A 16,593-nucleotide genomic window follows, 5' to 3' on the forward strand; every position below is an offset into this window, starting at 1 on the left:
GTCTTTGGGGACAGACAATCCAGAGAGCCGCCTACCCTACCATTGCCTGGAGGGCAAGGTCAGGTCACAGGATCCAAACTAAACCAAGGGAACTCACTTCTGTGACTGAGATCACCTGAGTGACCAATGACAAATAACAACGGGGAAGCAACCTTTCTGAAGGTGACCTCTGAAGAGCCTGTCCTGTTGTCCTGCTCCAGGAACGCCACTTGGTCATTTCAATTCTGTGAACCACCCCCATCCTTCCCAATCTCCTCTTCTGGTTGGATTAGCCACAGTCCAGGGGCACCTGGGTGGCTCAGTGGTTGAGCGTCACCTTTGGCTCACGTCGTGATCCAAGGTCCTGGGATGGAGTCCTGCATCGGGCTCCCTGCAGGGAGCCTGCTTCTCCCTCTGCCTGTGTCTCTGCCTCTCTCTCTGTGTCTTTCATGAATAAATAAATAAAATCTCAAAAAAAAAAAAGAAAAAAGAAAAAAGAAAAAAGAAAAGAAAAGAAAAATAAATTAATCACAGTCCGTTTCTGTGGCTGCAACCGAAAAACCCTAACCTGTCTTGGGGAGCCACTGGTCCTCAGCCCCCTGTCAAGCAGGCAAAGTTTCAAAATGTTATGGGTCTTTAGAATTAGCAACCCTAAAAGACTATTAGCATATCACTCCTAATGGCAGACTGTTTTATTCTATAAAATGAGATCTGACATCCTTTCCAGAGCATAAAGATAAGAAGTTTCCCATGTTTGAAAAACCAAGGCTCAAGAGAACTTCAAGCATATTTTTTTCAAGATTTTATTTATTCAGGAGAGACACGGAGACAGAGGCAGAGACATAGGCAGAGGGAGAAGCAGACTCCCTATGGGGAGCCCGATGAGGGACTGGATCCCAGAACCCAGGGTCATGACCTGAGCCAAAGGCAAACACTCAACCCCTGAGCCACCCAGGCTCCCCAATCTTCAAGCATATTTACTTAGACTTTCAGGGCCCTGAACTTAAAAAGAAATTCCAGCTACATTTTACTTTTGCCCCCTTTTGAGTCCCAGTAGGAATTTTTTTTTAATAAGCATATAAAATACATGTTTAAAGAATCTGGAAATTTTTTTAAACGTACAAGCAGCAAGAAATCAAACCACTCATAAGCCTGCCCAGAGATAAATACTGCATGCAAAGCCTTCCAGTCTTTCCAGATTTCCTTCCAGTCTTTTCTATGCAATTTTTTTTAACACTGTGCAATCTCAACTCTATATGCACTTCTGTATCCTGTTTTTTTATCTCAAACATTTCTCTCAAGCCCTTAAACTTTTTGAGTGTTAGGAAAACACTGAGATTGTTACAAGTGTATACATGTGCCACAGTTAATCATTCCACTAATACAAGATGTTTAAATTTTTCTTTTTCCCCTACTGCAGAGTCTTTAGACCACAGTGCTAAAGAACATCGCCACTTGAGCTGGGGGAGTCTGGGAGCAAATGCCAACTTGCAATGGGGTAGACAGCAGCAACAATGCACATGCTCTGAGGCTGGGGCAGAAAGTAATTTCACAACCTACTCAGTGAGTGTGTGAGGATTAAGCACCACCATCTATAAAGCACCCCATGAGTATCTGTCACAGGGCACACTCAGTAAAGAGCACTTATGACAACGAGTGAGTATACATGTATGTCTGCCATCAGAGCAACATGCACCAGGAGACAGAGCTAACAGCCCTGTCTGCTTCACATATTCCTTATTTTTTAAGGTCTCTTTGCTTTACTATGTCATGCGGGAGGCTGTAAGGGCTTTGGCATTTACCCACAGTGCTTTCTTTCCACTGAGAGCACAGAGCTAAAAAAATAATAATAATAATGATACTTTCAAAGGGCACTTCTCTTACCCTTTCTCTGAAACTGCAGTGAACACACAAAGTGAAGGATTTTCTATTGGCAGAAATTTCACTGCATGCTCTTTGTGGTTAAGGCTACATACAAGATACCCATTACCTTAAATGAATGTGACATTTTTATTTTTATTCAAGACAAGAGCAGTTAATTAGCATTTGCAAAACCACCTAAACTGAAGTAACTGGAGGGACCCCGAGGCTATGGAGATCCACTGTTAGGGAAAGCAGACCAGAGGAAGCTTCTGCCTGTGTATGACCTACTTAGGACCCTGCTGGAATCTGGCTCTGCCCCTTTCTTGGTCTGCCACTTCTAGCCTCCACTCCCTACCTATAAAATAAGGCTATAAATAGCACCCAATTCATACAGATGTTGCAATGAGTCCATAAAAATAATGCCTATGAAGTACCCAGCCCAATTCTTGGCTACAGGTGACATAACTGTGGTTTTTGTGGTTCTATTCTTTCTGGGTCCATGAAGGATTGTCTTTGCCTGCCCCTGTTTCAAGTGAGGTGTGGCCAGGTGATCTACTTTGGCCAATGAAATGTGAGAAGTGACATGTCACTTCTAGAAGAAAACACCATGAGCCAATGCAAGACTGACCACATCTTCATTTACTGCCTCTGTCATCAGACAGGCAGGTGTGGAACAGAGCTATGGCAGCCTGGGTGCTGGGGAGACTACTTGCAGTCACAGCCAGCCAGGGACATACACTGCTATGACATGGAGGGCTTCTGTCATGGGGGCATAACCTAGACCACCCCAAGTAATACAATAACTATTAGTGGGTATCAAATGAATGGGGCCATGAGTATTATCTATACCTCCAGATTATTTCAAGTTTGTGACTAAACCCAGAAAAACTGGACTTCGTTTGGGAAAATAAGATAAATGGGTATGAATTTCAAGCTGTAATTTTCAGGTATTTAGGCCTAGAAATAAGATCAAAATGAATGCTTCATGTCAAAGAGACTTTCAGCACAGCAAGGAATAGTGAGAATACCTACCACTTATTGAGGGCTTATTATTTCTCAGGGACTATGCTAAGGATATTATATTTATTATCTTATTTAACCCTGGCAATAATCTCATAAAGTAGGTCATGTGACATTCCAGTACAGGAAGATGAGAGAGAATTTCTGTTATTATTCTCCACACTGTAGGAAGCACAAAAAAAAAAAAAAAAAAAAAAAAAAAAAACCACTGATCAGTGTGCCTGGGTGGCTTAGTGGCTCAGCATTTGCCTTCAGCTCAGGTTGTGATCCCAGAGTCCTGGGATTGAGTCCTGCATCAGGCTCTCTGCAGGGAGCCTGCTTCCCCCTTGGCCTCTCTGCCTCTCCCTCTTTGTCTCTCATGAAGTGAAATAAATAAAATCTTAAAAAAAACAACTAATCTTGGCATGAAAAATAGTGGACAACAGTAAGTTTGTTATCCTAAAAATGTTCCTCTGAAGATCTCACGGTTTCCTACAATGAATGAGAAGAATCAACAACTGCAAACATCCATGGTGGAGAGAAAGAATGACTGTCTCATAGGCACAAGTGTGGAGGGCAAAAGAAAGAAGAAAGAAAAAGAAATGCAAATTAGGAGCTACAACTCTATACTCAAAGGAGATTCTATTAAATTTTAAAATAATAATGAAATGAATGCCTTCCTACAAACTATGTTACTAAAAATGACTCAGGAAAAGACAGAAAATGTAAGTAGTCCAATGAAGAAACTGGGAAAACTTGTCAAAGAACTATGTCCAAAAAATACCCTGGAAAAGTTGTTTCCAACCTTCAATGAACATGTTAATTCCTTAACTCACTGCACAGAAACAAAAGGAAGTGGGCAATTCATTTTACAAGGTTATCAAAATTTGGCAGGTTAGTAAAAGAAAAAAATTCAGATACTCTCATTTATGAATACTGAATGCCAAAATCCTAAATAAAACAACCACAAATTAAATCTATGTGTATTTTTAAAAATTAACAAATCATAGTCATAAGATTCATTGCAGGAAGGCAAGGAGAGTTCAATATTAGAAATCTGTAGGAGGTCAAAGTCATAAAACATAAGTTTTATGGGTAGGAACTTTATCACTAGTGTATCCCCAATGAAAACAACATGCAAAATATAGTAAGTGCTCCATAAATATTTATAGTATAAATTACTGAGTGAATATATTAGTTAAAGGGAAAAGATATGATAATCTTTAAAGACCATGAGAATATAATTACATCAAATTTAACTCTGGCACCAAAGAAAAACCAAAGTAAAATAATAAAATTATATAATAGGTAACAGAATTTCTCAAGCCAATTATCATGCATTTCCATGGAGAGTAGTAAGACGACATGGAAGCCTACCTATTGCCCCAATATCTTAACACTATTCTAGAAGTCCTAGACAATGCAATTAGACAAGAAAGTAAGTATAAATACTGGCAAGGAAGAAGCAAAATTATTATCTGCAGAAAATATGAAGGTCTACCTGGAAAAGTCAATAGCTTCAATTACTTTGTACAAAGTATTTAAAAGTAATGAGATTGTTTATGACAGTGGTTGTGAAGACAATTACACCAAAATCAGTAACTTTCTTACCACTTACTTATTCCAGTAATAAAGAGTAATAAATAAATAAATAAATAAATAAATAAATAAATAACAAGTTTCCAATCACTAAGGCAAGAGTAGTGACAATGACAAATTACCTAAAAACAAGAGCAAAATTGTGTAGGACTTAACCAGACACACACTATTTTACAGGATCATAAACAAACTTGAATAAGCATATCATATTCCCACATGGGAAGAATTCTCAGCATACTCACTAGCATAAAATTGTCAATCTTCTCCATCTTAATACACTCACTTTTTAAAATGCTGAGGAAAAAATAAACACATAAGCAAAACCAAGGAAACACAAGCAATTCTAATTTATAAGGGAATAATTTGTAGATTAGCTGTGGTGAAGGCACAACAAGATCTTCAGGCAAAGCTGCTGAGTTCTAATTGCCAAGTCATGGAGTTGCTGGATGAAGCTGAGATTTGGGAACTAGACCAACTTCACTGTTCCACCCACCCAAACCATGGGACATCAACCCACTGCTGCTCACCTGGGCAGGTGGGCCTAGCTCACATTCCTGCCAACTGACAGGTAAAGAGAATAAATTAGAAATCCTAGAAACAAGGGCACCTGGGTGGCTCAGTCAACCAGTTAAGTATCTGCCTTCAGCTCAGGTCATGATCCCTGGGTCCTGGGATCGATCCCCCCATCTGGGGTCCCTGCTCCTCAAGGAGCCTGCTTCCCCTTCTCCCTGAAACTCTGCTTATGCTCTCTCTCTCTGTCTCTCATCAAGTAAACAAATAAAATCTTAAAAAAAAATCCTAGAAACAAATCCAAGTAGATGAATCTTTTAGTACATGATGACATTTCAATACAGTGGGATCGAACTCCATTATTCAATTTAATAGAAAAAAAATTTGATAGTAGAGTAACTACTTGGGTTTTTTTTAATTTTTATTTATTCATTTGGGGGGAGGGACAGAAGGAGAGAGAGAATCCCAAGCAGACTCCCTGCTGAGCACAGAGCCCAATATGGGGCTCAATCTCACAACCCTGAGATCATGACCTGAGCCAAATCAAGAGTTGGACGCTCAATCAACTGAACCACCAAGGTACCTCTACTACATTTTTTTGGTTTTTAAAGAAAAGCTAAATATGACACCCTAGTCATGCCATACATCAAAATTAATGACTGATGAATTTAAAATCAAATGGCAAAATTAAATTTATAAATGGTAATGAAAGCACATGAATATTTATGTAATCTCAGTCTGGGAAAAACATTTCTAAGCATAATATTTAAGCACAAACCATAAATTGATAGATTCAAGATCACAAATTATAAAAGACATAAAACAAGACATATAAGGCAAAAAAAAGTACAGGGAAATGGGTGGCATATGATAAAATACATATATGCTTAATATATTAAAAATTACCTAAAATCAATAGGCAAACAGTTATGACATGACTTTAGAAAAATGGGCAAGAAATATGCAGGCAATTCAGAAAAAGGTAAGAAATGTCCAGTCAACATAGAAAATGTTCTACCTCATTGGAAAATGAAAGAGAAGCACAGGGAGGTGTTTCATTTGTGCATTAACAAAGTTGTGATATCACTTCCTAAGAGGGTTCAGGGGAAGAATTTGGCAATTCTGCAGAGGATGTAAATATAATACGTGTGTATGTTTGTGTGTATAAAATATTCACTCACACGGTCTTAAAAACTCACAGGCTCTTTGGCTCTGAAATTCTACTTCTAAGGCTTCATGCTAGGAAAGCAAACCAACAAAAAGTATTTGCTACGTGATTAGCAAAAGGAAACTGGTTGATTGAAATGGAATACTATATACCCTTGAAAAATTATACTATAGGTACACAGTTGTTGTTATGTAGTTGTTGACAGAGGTGAAATTCAAGATGTAGTACACAGAGGGGGAAAAGCAGATTGCAGAAGATTATATAGAATATGGTCTCTCTTTAAGAATATATACCTATTAAAAACTTAGAAAATGATATCTAAACTATTAAATGTGCTCCCCAGGTAGTGAGATTACTGGTCATGTTCTTCCTTCTTGCCCATCTATAAGTTTATAACTTCCCTATCATAAACAAATATCATTTATGTAACCAAAAAGAAAGTTAAAAAAAAGTAAATTGAATTCTGTGGGAAAATAAACATTCACTCTAAAAATAAACTCTAAAGTTGGAAAATGAAAGCAAAAACATCTGCTTCCCGGACAGAAAGGATAGTTTTAAATTGCTAGATGGCCACACACTTCTCAGAGGCGGTGGGGTCCCAGGTGCCAAGCATACTCAGATGCCCAGCGACGGATGGGAGAGCCCCTGGCTTGTCTGCCTCTCCCAGCAACCTTCTCTCTGGCCTACACCTGACTCGATGCAGAGCTGAAGCACAATTTTAGGACTTGCTGTCATTATCAACACAGCATTTGAAATCAATTTTTCATCATTATTAATAAGAGGGATGCCTACTAATCCCCTCGAAATGGGACAATCATAAATGACTGACTCACACGCTACTGATTCACTTTCTCTGGAGATTAAAAAAAAAAGTAGACCTTATAACCTATTACGAAAAACATTAACGAATAGAGACATTTCTTTGAAAGAGGCTAAAGTGAGAGGGGATGTCATTAATTGCTGGTGAAGCGAATGGGTCTCACAATGACTTGCAGGTCTGGGATTACAGAATTTTCTGCAGGACGTCCAGGCAGCCAGCCTCACGCGGACTGCTGAGAGCAGCCCAGCAGACAGCTGAGAGCCAGCAGATCTGCATAGTAAGGAGCTCAGAAGACACAGGCAAAGAATATTCTTTCCAGATTTGCTAGCCTGCTCATCAATTGGTGAGTACATTCTGTTATCTCACAGATACGCACCCAGAGCAGGTGGCAAGACATGAGCTTTCATAAAACTCTAATGGAAAACTTCGCTCTGAAACCGAGTGAATGTGCACAGTGCTCCCTGGGGGATGAGTCTGGGTCTGCCCAGCCCTGCTGGGCTAAAAGGAAGACGTGACATGGCCTGTGTTGGGCTGACAGGTCCAATTCACAGGACATACATAATAGGAGGGGAATGAAGCAGTCTGAGGACTAATTTAGAACTGGTTCTGACTTTTTCCTGATGTCCTTATTGATTGGGTCACGGCTCTTAGGAGGCGGGCTGATGGGCAAAGCCGTGTCTCAGAGAAACCTTCAAGGAACGGATCCTCACTGGCTTGGCTGTTTTGACCTCGAGGCTCTGCACCTTCAGCCTCCAACTCCGTACCACTGGCTGCTGCAGTTGCGTCCTGAGAGCTGCACAGCAGCAAAGATGCTCACCCAAGCCATGCACCAGAAACCAAGCTCACTCAGGGCTGCATGCTTAGCAGTCTAGGAATGGAAAGTGGGGCTCTAGACAAAACTCTATCTTCTGCACCCAGCTCAGAGCCTCCAAAACCAACTAATCCAACTCAAACGCCCTGCTCTTGAATTTGCATGCTGCCCTCCCGAGCTCCCATTGCTCCTTGCCTAGGAGCAATGACACCGTGAACAGGACCTGTTGTCACACAGGGGCACGGGGCCCATTCATAGCCACCACTGGACAATGGCTGTCACAATCTAAGAAGCCTTTAGGAGATCAGGAGGATTGAGTGAGCAAGAGGAAGAGAGGGACTGTAAACTTCATCAACCATTTGCTTGGCATTTGATGTAAGCCAGCCTCCCTTCAACCTCATAATGGTCCTCTAACGTGGAGGCCATTGGGACCCTCATTGTGCAGACTTGGTGGGGGGAAAAATAGCTTCCTCGCCAGATCGAGGTATCAGTCTTGCTTCTTGTCTCTTCCATGTAGCAGGTCTCTAAAATTCCACTCAGGGCTTTGTTCCACTCAACACAAACCAATGCTACTTCGAAGAAAAACACTCAGTGCCTTGCTGGATGCTTCTCACCCCAGACATTCTGGAAGGTACAAAATGGCATATAAATCATGTGTGAACTAATCCCCCCCCCATTAAATTTTGTCCTGTCTTTCCAAAGCCCAGCAGGGCAGCTGTGCCAACTCCTCTGGACATCCATTCCATCACGACACTGAAAGGGGCACCATGTCAGGACCTGCTTTGCCCGATTTCTCTCATCCACAACACTTGGACCTTCTGCTCACTTGCTCATTCGGTTGTCAAAGAATTTCACAGAACCTACTCTATGCCAGGCATTAGGGCAGTTAGCTGTCCCTACCATCAGTGAACTTTAAGTCTAGAGGGCAAAACAAGTAAGATACAAATTGTAATATGGTGCAACTACAGCACATCTTTAGAATACAGATTCCAGGAGAAGAGGGATTTTTGTTTCACTCTGCGCTGTTATGGCTGTGATGTCTTCTGAAGCCCAGCAGTGCCTGGCACATGGCAGGCATTCAATAAATATTTACTGAATGAATAAAGAAATGGGTGAACATATGAATGCATGCCACAGCACACGTAACCTAGGATTGGTTATAATTTGTCCAAGGATGCCTACTGCAGCTACTCTTGGTTCAGCATTTCCTAGGGTGCAGCGCGGAATACGGCACATTGGGGGTGGGGGGGTTGGCATGCTTCCCAGAGGATGGAGTGAAATGAAGACACTGAAAGTGGAAAATTCAAAGCAGAAGGAACCTGTACAGGGATTGGAGAAGCACATCCAGGAGAAGAAGCTCTTCCCAGTTACGGACAATGGGTTTTATAACCTCTCTTCCCAGCAGTGGATGCCCTTCTCTACTCAGATGCAAGCCCTTGGAGGGAAAAGGTTAGTGACTCTGGAGAGGACACCAAAGCACGGCAACAGCTACGTTGTTAAAGTGACTGGAGCCAGTCCCTAGAGGTTCTAGATTCAGAACACTTCCAGGACCTAACAACTTATGGAAGGCAGGTGGGTAAAGAGCCGTGGGGAGGAGCGATCCTCGTGCCCATTGCTTGTCGCCCCTCAAAGACAGGAAAGAAAGTCATCACTTCCCAGACACCCAAGGACAAGGATGCGGTGGCTTACCAAAGCAACTCCATAAAATGATCTACCAATCCCAAACGTTCAATCCAAAGGTTACCATGGATTCAAGAAATTTAAAAGGACATTAGGACCCTGACTCACTGCAGTCTCAGTAAGTAAATACTACCCCTTTGATTTACCAGTGTGGGCCCTACAGTGAATGGTTTTAATCTCTTCAATAAGGGGCACCTGGGTGGCTCAGTGGTTGAGCAACTGCCTTTGGCTCAGGGCGTGATCCTGGGGTCCTGGGATCAAGTCCCGCACCGGGTTCCCTGCAGGGAGCCTGCTTCTCCCTCTGCCTGTGTCTCTGCCTCTCTCTCTCTGTGTCTCTCATGAATAAAACCTTTAAAAAATCTCTTCAATAAGCATGAACTAAGCATCAGATGTCTACAAGGCATTGGGCTTCAAACATCGTACAGTGGCGATCAATACATTCTACTGGAGGCAGACAAGACAAGAGCCATGACCATTCCAGAGCGAGGGGTGCAGTGACAAACATGACCAGGACGAGGGGCTAGAAAGCAACTGGGGCAAGGCAGCCTCTCAAAGGCCTCTGAGCTGAAACCTGAATGATGAGGAAGAAGAATATGGGCAGTGCACAGCCCAAAGAGGAAAACAGCAAGAATAAAGCCCCCAGATGGAAATGAGCTTGGTGCATATGGGTCCAGGAAGGCCACTGAGGCCACATCACAGTGAATGAAGAGCAGGTGAAACAGAATGAGTACAGAAAGAGAAAGAGGAGTCAAGTGGGTAACATCCGATAGGCCACCAGAAAGATCTGGGATGCTAAGTGTAAGAATATGTCATTGGAAACCCTTAGGCAACAAAGTAACATGAACTGACTTTTGCTTTAAAAAGTTCCCACTTCCCACTATGGGATGCCTGGGTGGCTCAGCGGTTAAGCATCTGCCTTAGGCTCAGGGCATGATCCTGGAGTCTCGGGATCGAGTCCCACATCGGGCTCCCTGCATGGAGCCTGCTCCTCCTCCGCCGGCTTCTCTTCTGCCTGTGTCTCTGCCTATCTCTCTGTGTCTCTCATGAATAAATAAATAAAAATCTTAAAAAAAAAAGTTCCTACTAAAGATCATCAAAATGGATACATGTCAGTGAGACGCAAGGAGGGGCCCCCAGGGAGGGGCCCCCACTTTCCCTGGCACATGACACAACAAATGCCACCTGACAAAGACAGCACTCATCACCAGAGTCCCAACAAACAAGTGGAAAGTACCTCTTGCTAACCAGTTGCTTGGACTTCCAAGAATACGCTTTCAAATAAGTGCACTTACGGCACCTGGGTGACTCAGTCAGTTAAGTGTCTGCCTTCAGCTCAGGTCATGATCCCGGGTCCTGGGATCAAGCCCCGCCTGAAGATGGATCCCCGCTTGGAGAGTCTGCTTCTCCCTCTCCCTCTCCCTTTGCTCATGCTCTCTCTCTCTCTCTCTCTCTCTCTCTCTCTCTCTCTCTCTCATCTCTCTCATCTCTCTCATCTCTCTCTCAAATAATAAAATCTTAACACACAAACACAAATAAGCACACATATTCTGAAACCTGATTTCCCCTCTTCGTCATTCCCTCTGTGGATGAGGGTTTAAAAAAAAAAAAAAAGGCTTTATGCCTAAGGCTCATAAATCTTCCCACCTTGAAACAAGTCCTGGAAAGAGAAAGAGTTGGTTGGTTTCAGGGGCACCAGAAAGCCTGAACACCTTCCTCACATTTCCATTTGGGCACTGAACTGAACCCCAAAACCAAGCGAGAGGAGCAATCCAAGTGTATGGCCCTGATCGCTTAGTTGGTCTGCTGTGATGCCTGATGCCAGCCCAGAGAGTGGTGCAGAAATCAAGATCTTAAAGACAGGTCAGGTTGACGGTCATCTATCTGCTAAACGACGAATACAGGAAAACACTTTTTCAGTGTCCAACATATCAAAAAGCAGCCCACGTGAGGCTATATCTGTGGCGACACCATGCCAGAAATCTGGGCTAATCTGACTCTGCTATTCATAAATTCTCCCTCATGTTAAAGCACATGTGTTTGGGAAAGGGAAATGAATCCAAGTCAATTTTAGACATTGTTACTTGGAAACCATCTGGAGTCCCCTGGAAGCGTAAGAAGCCACCGCATCCCCTGCCCTCAGATGCCCACCGTAATTAGGGCAGTATGCTTACCTGGGACCTCAGTGTCCCCTGTCTCCCAGGGACGTCCCCACCCCCACTCGACCAGAGGCCAGTTCGGGCTCCACTTGCCACCCAAGAAAGGTATTTGGTTTCCGCGTAAACCCAGCGGAGAGCCCTCAAGCTCGCACTTGAACTGCACCCCAGGCTGGGCTCTCTGCTTTCCACTTTGCTTTAGCACCGCACACCTGAATTGCTCAGCCCCAGCAGCAAGGGAAACCCCTCCCCAGGAGCAGAAGTTTCGCGAAAAATCCCCTCTACCTAACAACAACCCTGAGTTCACGGCATGTCTAGCCTTGGAAGAGACCCACCAGAATCCTTATGTAACGTTAATAGATGTTGGCACCCTGCAGAGCGCGGCTCCCGGAGACACCAGCCCAGATGTAGCCCATTTTGACGGCGGCAATGACAGCAGGCTGGGTCCTGCAGCCTCCTAGGGCCCGGCTCTTCCTGACCAGAGGGCCTCTCTGTTCCCCTCCCCTACCTGGCTGTGATCCTCTGCTTATCTCATCTTCCAGAGGAGTCGGACCTCCCTCTCTGCAGCCTCCCTCCCTCTACTGAAATCAGTCTCAGGACCAAAGCCGGCAGCAGCGCCATTCCACCAGCACCTTCCCTGCTGCCCCCTCTCCCCCTCACCCCTTCCGATCCCCTCTCCGACACCTATGGCCTTAAGAAACCCGGCCAAGACAGGGGTCCGGCATCTCGTACAGTCACAGTCCCCGGAGAATAAGCACGGCAGGAGGGGCAGGCTCCGCTCCGCCAAGCCGGCCAGGCCCAACACTTCCCTGCACCCCCCCCACGCCCCCCACCCCGGACCCCCCAGAAGCCTGAACTCGGCGCAGGGGAGGGAATCGTCGGGGAGCAGCTGCGGGTCGGGAGCCTCTAGCACAATCGGAGCAAACACCTGTTTCCAGCAAGCCGGGCGGCCCGGGGGTGGGGGTGGGGGTGGGGTGGGGGGTGGGTAGGGGGGCAAGGGGCAGTCCCGGGGAAAGGCAGGGAGGACGGAGTGAAGGGGCGGCCGGGGACGCAGGTGGAGGATGCGTCACACTTTGCGCTTGGCAGCCGGAGCCCGGGCGCAGAGGCAGAGCCGGAGAAGGGCTCCCGGGGCGGGGAAGTTCGGAGAGGAGGGGGCGCGCCCGCGAGCGGCCCCGGAGGGGCGGGCTCCATCACCTGCGCGCCCCGGGGCACCCACCTGCCCACCGTCTGGTTGGCCAGCTGGCGCATGCGATTGAACTGCTTCTTCATCGTGGCCCCGCTGCCGCGCTGGCCCGGGAGCTGGGCGAGGACGGAGCAGCCCGGAGCCCGCCGCAGGTTACATGGCTCCCGCGCGGAGCCTCCCGGGCGACGGCGGCGGCACTGCGGAGCCTCGGGGAGCCTCGGGGAGCCTCGGGGAGCCTCCGGGAGCCTCCGGGAGCCGTCTGGCCCGCGCGCGCGGCTCGCTCCCCAGGGCACCGCCGCCTACTCCTCCGCCCGCCGCGGCGCCCGCTGCCGCATCCTCCTCACGCGCGCCGCCGCGCCTGCATGCCGACGCCCGCGGCCGCCCTCGGCGCCGGCCAGGTCCGCCCGGCCGCCCGCCCCCAGCCCCTCTCCGGCTCGGGGACCCGGGAGTCTCCGCAGGCTGCTGGCCGGCGGGCCGGGGTGGTCCCCGCTGCGCCTGTGCGGCGGGCGCCGTGCATTCTGGGACTCGTAGTCCCGCGCCCCCGCTGCCCACCTTTCCGCGTGCGAAGTTTGCAAGGACAGAGGCGTCGCCCGGGGGTGGGGGTGGGAGGGTGGCGGTCGGAGAGGGGCTTTGCACTGTAGCACTCCGGGGAGGGAAAGGTTTCGCCGCCTTCAAAATAGCAAAGTGAAAGCAAGACTACGGCAGCGAAGAAGGAAGAGCGAGCATCTGTCTTTCATTGTATTTTAAGTGAACGTGAGGCACATTGCTGTTTTGAATCCACAGGAAGGAAATGTATGCCTGCTGGATACGTGGCTCAAAAAATTGCATTGAGGCCACCTGCTCGTTGTTGAGGGGACCAGTTAAGCTTGGGGCCCCGGGCTTGACCGCGCATAGCGTGCATCCCAGAAGTTTCACCCTTAATTTTTGCCAAACCCAGGAGGTAACCAGAAGACAAAATAGAAGAAGGGTATATATAATAACAGTGGCATCGTGTCTACGGAACCAGGTTGACTGGGACAACTTTCGTGTATTAATTAGATTCCAGTCTCATAGCTGTTCCCATTTCCTTTCCACCTCCAGGGGATCGAGGGGCATCAGCTGCGGCAGGCCTGGAGAGTTCTACGCAGCAGTTTCCCATTGGCATCAGTTGGCTCCTTGCAGAGGGGCCCTGACTTTCCTTGCGCAGGCTCTGTCCTTTGGAAGAGATAGGTGATTGCACTTAGGTTTCATCACCCCCTGTCAGGAACAGCATGGAGGGGTGGTAGGGGCTTTGGATCAGATAGGAGTTCGTATATTAGAATTCCAAATACCAATTATATAACCTTTGGGAAAAAAATTACATAATCTCTCCGAGCCTGAGTTTCCCACCTCTAATAGAGAAATGATACTGCCCAGTAGGCAGCAAAGTTAGAGAACTATTGGCTAAATCACCACTACTTAAATAACATGCATTTATTCCTATGCAGTACATTGTCATATCCGTTTACTACAAATATGATTATCGTTAGCATAATAGAGCAAAATGCCATTCCTGTGACAGAATTACTAATCTGATAAATGAAAGAACTTTTTTGAAATGGTATATTTTGCATATGTTGATTACATTTGCAAGATGTCCTAAATATGGTTCTAAGTATCTTGCTGGCCAGCTGAACAAAAGATGGTTTGAGGCAAGTCTTGGCTGAATGAACATGAAATCTTTAATTAATTGTGAATTTAGCCTCTGCTTATTAGGTCAGGCAGCTCCAGCCAATTAATAAGTGAAGGCATGGTTTGCTCTTAACCAACTGTGCTATGCTTATAATGTCAATATAATCTTTAGACAAACTGAAATTATTTCCACTTTGAGATATTTTTAAAAACCAAGGCACAGCAGGATTTTTAAATGTATAGATGAAAGAAAGATCAGAAGTTGCTGTATGACTTGTGGCAACACTGTCTCTGCTAACATCTAGAGCTGCACTGTACACTGCAGTAGCCACAACTGCATGTGGCTATTGAAATTAAAATTAATTAAAATTAAATGAAATTAAAAGTTTGGTTTCTCCATCATCCTAGCCATGTCATAAGTGCCTAATAGCTACACAGACTGTATTGGACAGTGCTGATATAGAACATTCCTATCCTCTCAGAACATTGTATTGGACAGCACTAGAACTAGAGAACTCTGGTAGACAATTCCAAAATCATGCCAGTCTCTGTCTTCAGTCTGGAGACATTTCAGTTCTTTTTCTTTTTTTTTTCTTTTTGTTTCTTTTTCAGAGACATAGGTAGAGGGAGAAGGAGGCTGCCTGCGGGGAACCCGATGAGAGACTTGATCCCAGGACCCCAGGATCACACCCTGAGCCAAAGGCAGACACTCAGTCCCTGAGCCACTCTGATGCCCTGACATTTCAGTTCTAAAAGGGACCTACTTATCCACACACACAGCCAACCCTGCTAGAGTGTATGTTATTAATGGATGACTTCCTTATATATTTCCTGTTCTCCTCTAAGCTTTTTTCCTCTGTTCAGGAAGCAGCTCATATTTTTCTGCTTCCTTCCCAGGGACGGGATGACAGTGCAGAAAAAAAGAGAAAAGAGTGTCAGGTCTACTGATCCCATCTTTCAAGGCAGGCTTCAGAGACATCTGTGAGAATAGGCTCTTTAAAGAAAAGCGTTTTGGGTTTCAAGGATACAGGCTTTGGAACTTTAACAGTTTATACCAAAAATGGTTGAGTTTGAAGAATACACTACCCTGCCTTTTCTAGACAAAGAACTCCCAGGCTATGAGGTGTTGCAGATGATGATAGCAGAATGGAAGGGGAGAGAGGGAGAGGAAAAGTACATGATGCATGTACAGATTTGATTATTGTTTAAAATTTCACTACCTATACCTATGATAAGGATTATACTTCACCTTCCCAATGAGGTCAAGATCGAGCATGTGATTCTCTTTGGACATAGAATATGCGCAGAGTGATTTGTGCCACTTCTGAACAGATGTTTAGGGGTCATTTGTAATTCCCCCTACCCCTTCCTTTTCTTACTCTGCCTTATGGCCAGCAATGACCCAGTTAAGGGCTGCCATGGATCAGAGTCATAGCCATCCAGCTGGGGTGAAAAATAATACCTTTGTAAGTCAGAGGTTTGGGGACTGTTTGTTACAGCAGCATAATCAAGTCTGAGCTGACTACTACAGATCCTGTCTCCAGGGAAGATCACTTGCTCCTGGCTCCTTCCCATGGTCAAATAAATCTCCAGTTGGGTAGAGGTGTGCAGGTTGGAGGCAGCTCGACCACAGAACTGTAGCGCAGGATCTGTGTACCAGTTCTTCTGTGAAGGCTAGCAGTGGCAAAGCTCACAGACATCCTGTGCCTTCTAAGGCACAGGGGTAGTAAAGAAGGCTCCATGGAGGGACCAAAGTGCCTAAACCACAGTCCCTTGGTGGCTCCAGAGTTCCCTGCACCATGCCATGTGCAAGGGTTTGTATACTGTAAGGATCTACAAAATCACTTGAAGGAGCTGTGTGTTTTTGCTGCTGGGATAGAAGATGACAAGAGGGCAGAAATGGCTTGGGCCACGATGTGGAATAAAGAAGCCATGCATTACCTGAAATTAAATAAGAAGAGACTTCAAATTGAATGCATTTGAAGGAAAAGGAGGGGAGGTGTGGAGAAGGAAGATAGAAGAGGGGAAGGAGGAAGGAGGAGAGAAGAAGAGAGGGGAGGAGAAGGAGAAAGAATAAGATTTTCTTATATACTCAACTTTGACCTATGGAAGGATTCCACTTCCAGCTCCATATTGGCCTTAAGTTTGGCCATGTGACATGCTTTCCCCAACCAAATA

General features: G+C 45.6%; 1 protein-coding gene across 5 annotated transcripts in view; it reads right to left on the reverse strand.

Annotated features, from left to right (window-relative positions):
• The window catches only part of ARHGAP44 (Rho GTPase activating protein 44), a 164,620-nt gene extending 151,409 nt beyond the window's left edge, over positions 1-13,211 (reverse strand). For 3 of the 5 annotated variants that reach the window (XM_055305056.1, XM_055305058.1, XM_055305055.1), the window contains exon 1: positions 12,799-13,211. In XM_055305056.1, the coding sequence (XP_055161031.1) occupies positions 12,799-12,851 (53 nt within the window). In that variant the 5' untranslated portion in view covers positions 12,852-13,211. The remainder of the gene's footprint in view (positions 1-12,798) is intronic. The other 2 variants (XM_055305054.1, XM_055305053.1) reach the window with 1 other exon arrangement.
• Between the last annotated feature and the right edge of the window lie 3,382 nt (positions 13,212-16,593).

This window comes from Nyctereutes procyonoides, unplaced genomic scaffold (genome assembly GCF_905146905.1).
Source record: "Nyctereutes procyonoides isolate TBG_1078 unplaced genomic scaffold, NYPRO_anot_genome, whole genome shotgun sequence".
NCBI lineage: Eukaryota > Metazoa > Chordata > Mammalia > Carnivora > Canidae > Nyctereutes > Nyctereutes procyonoides.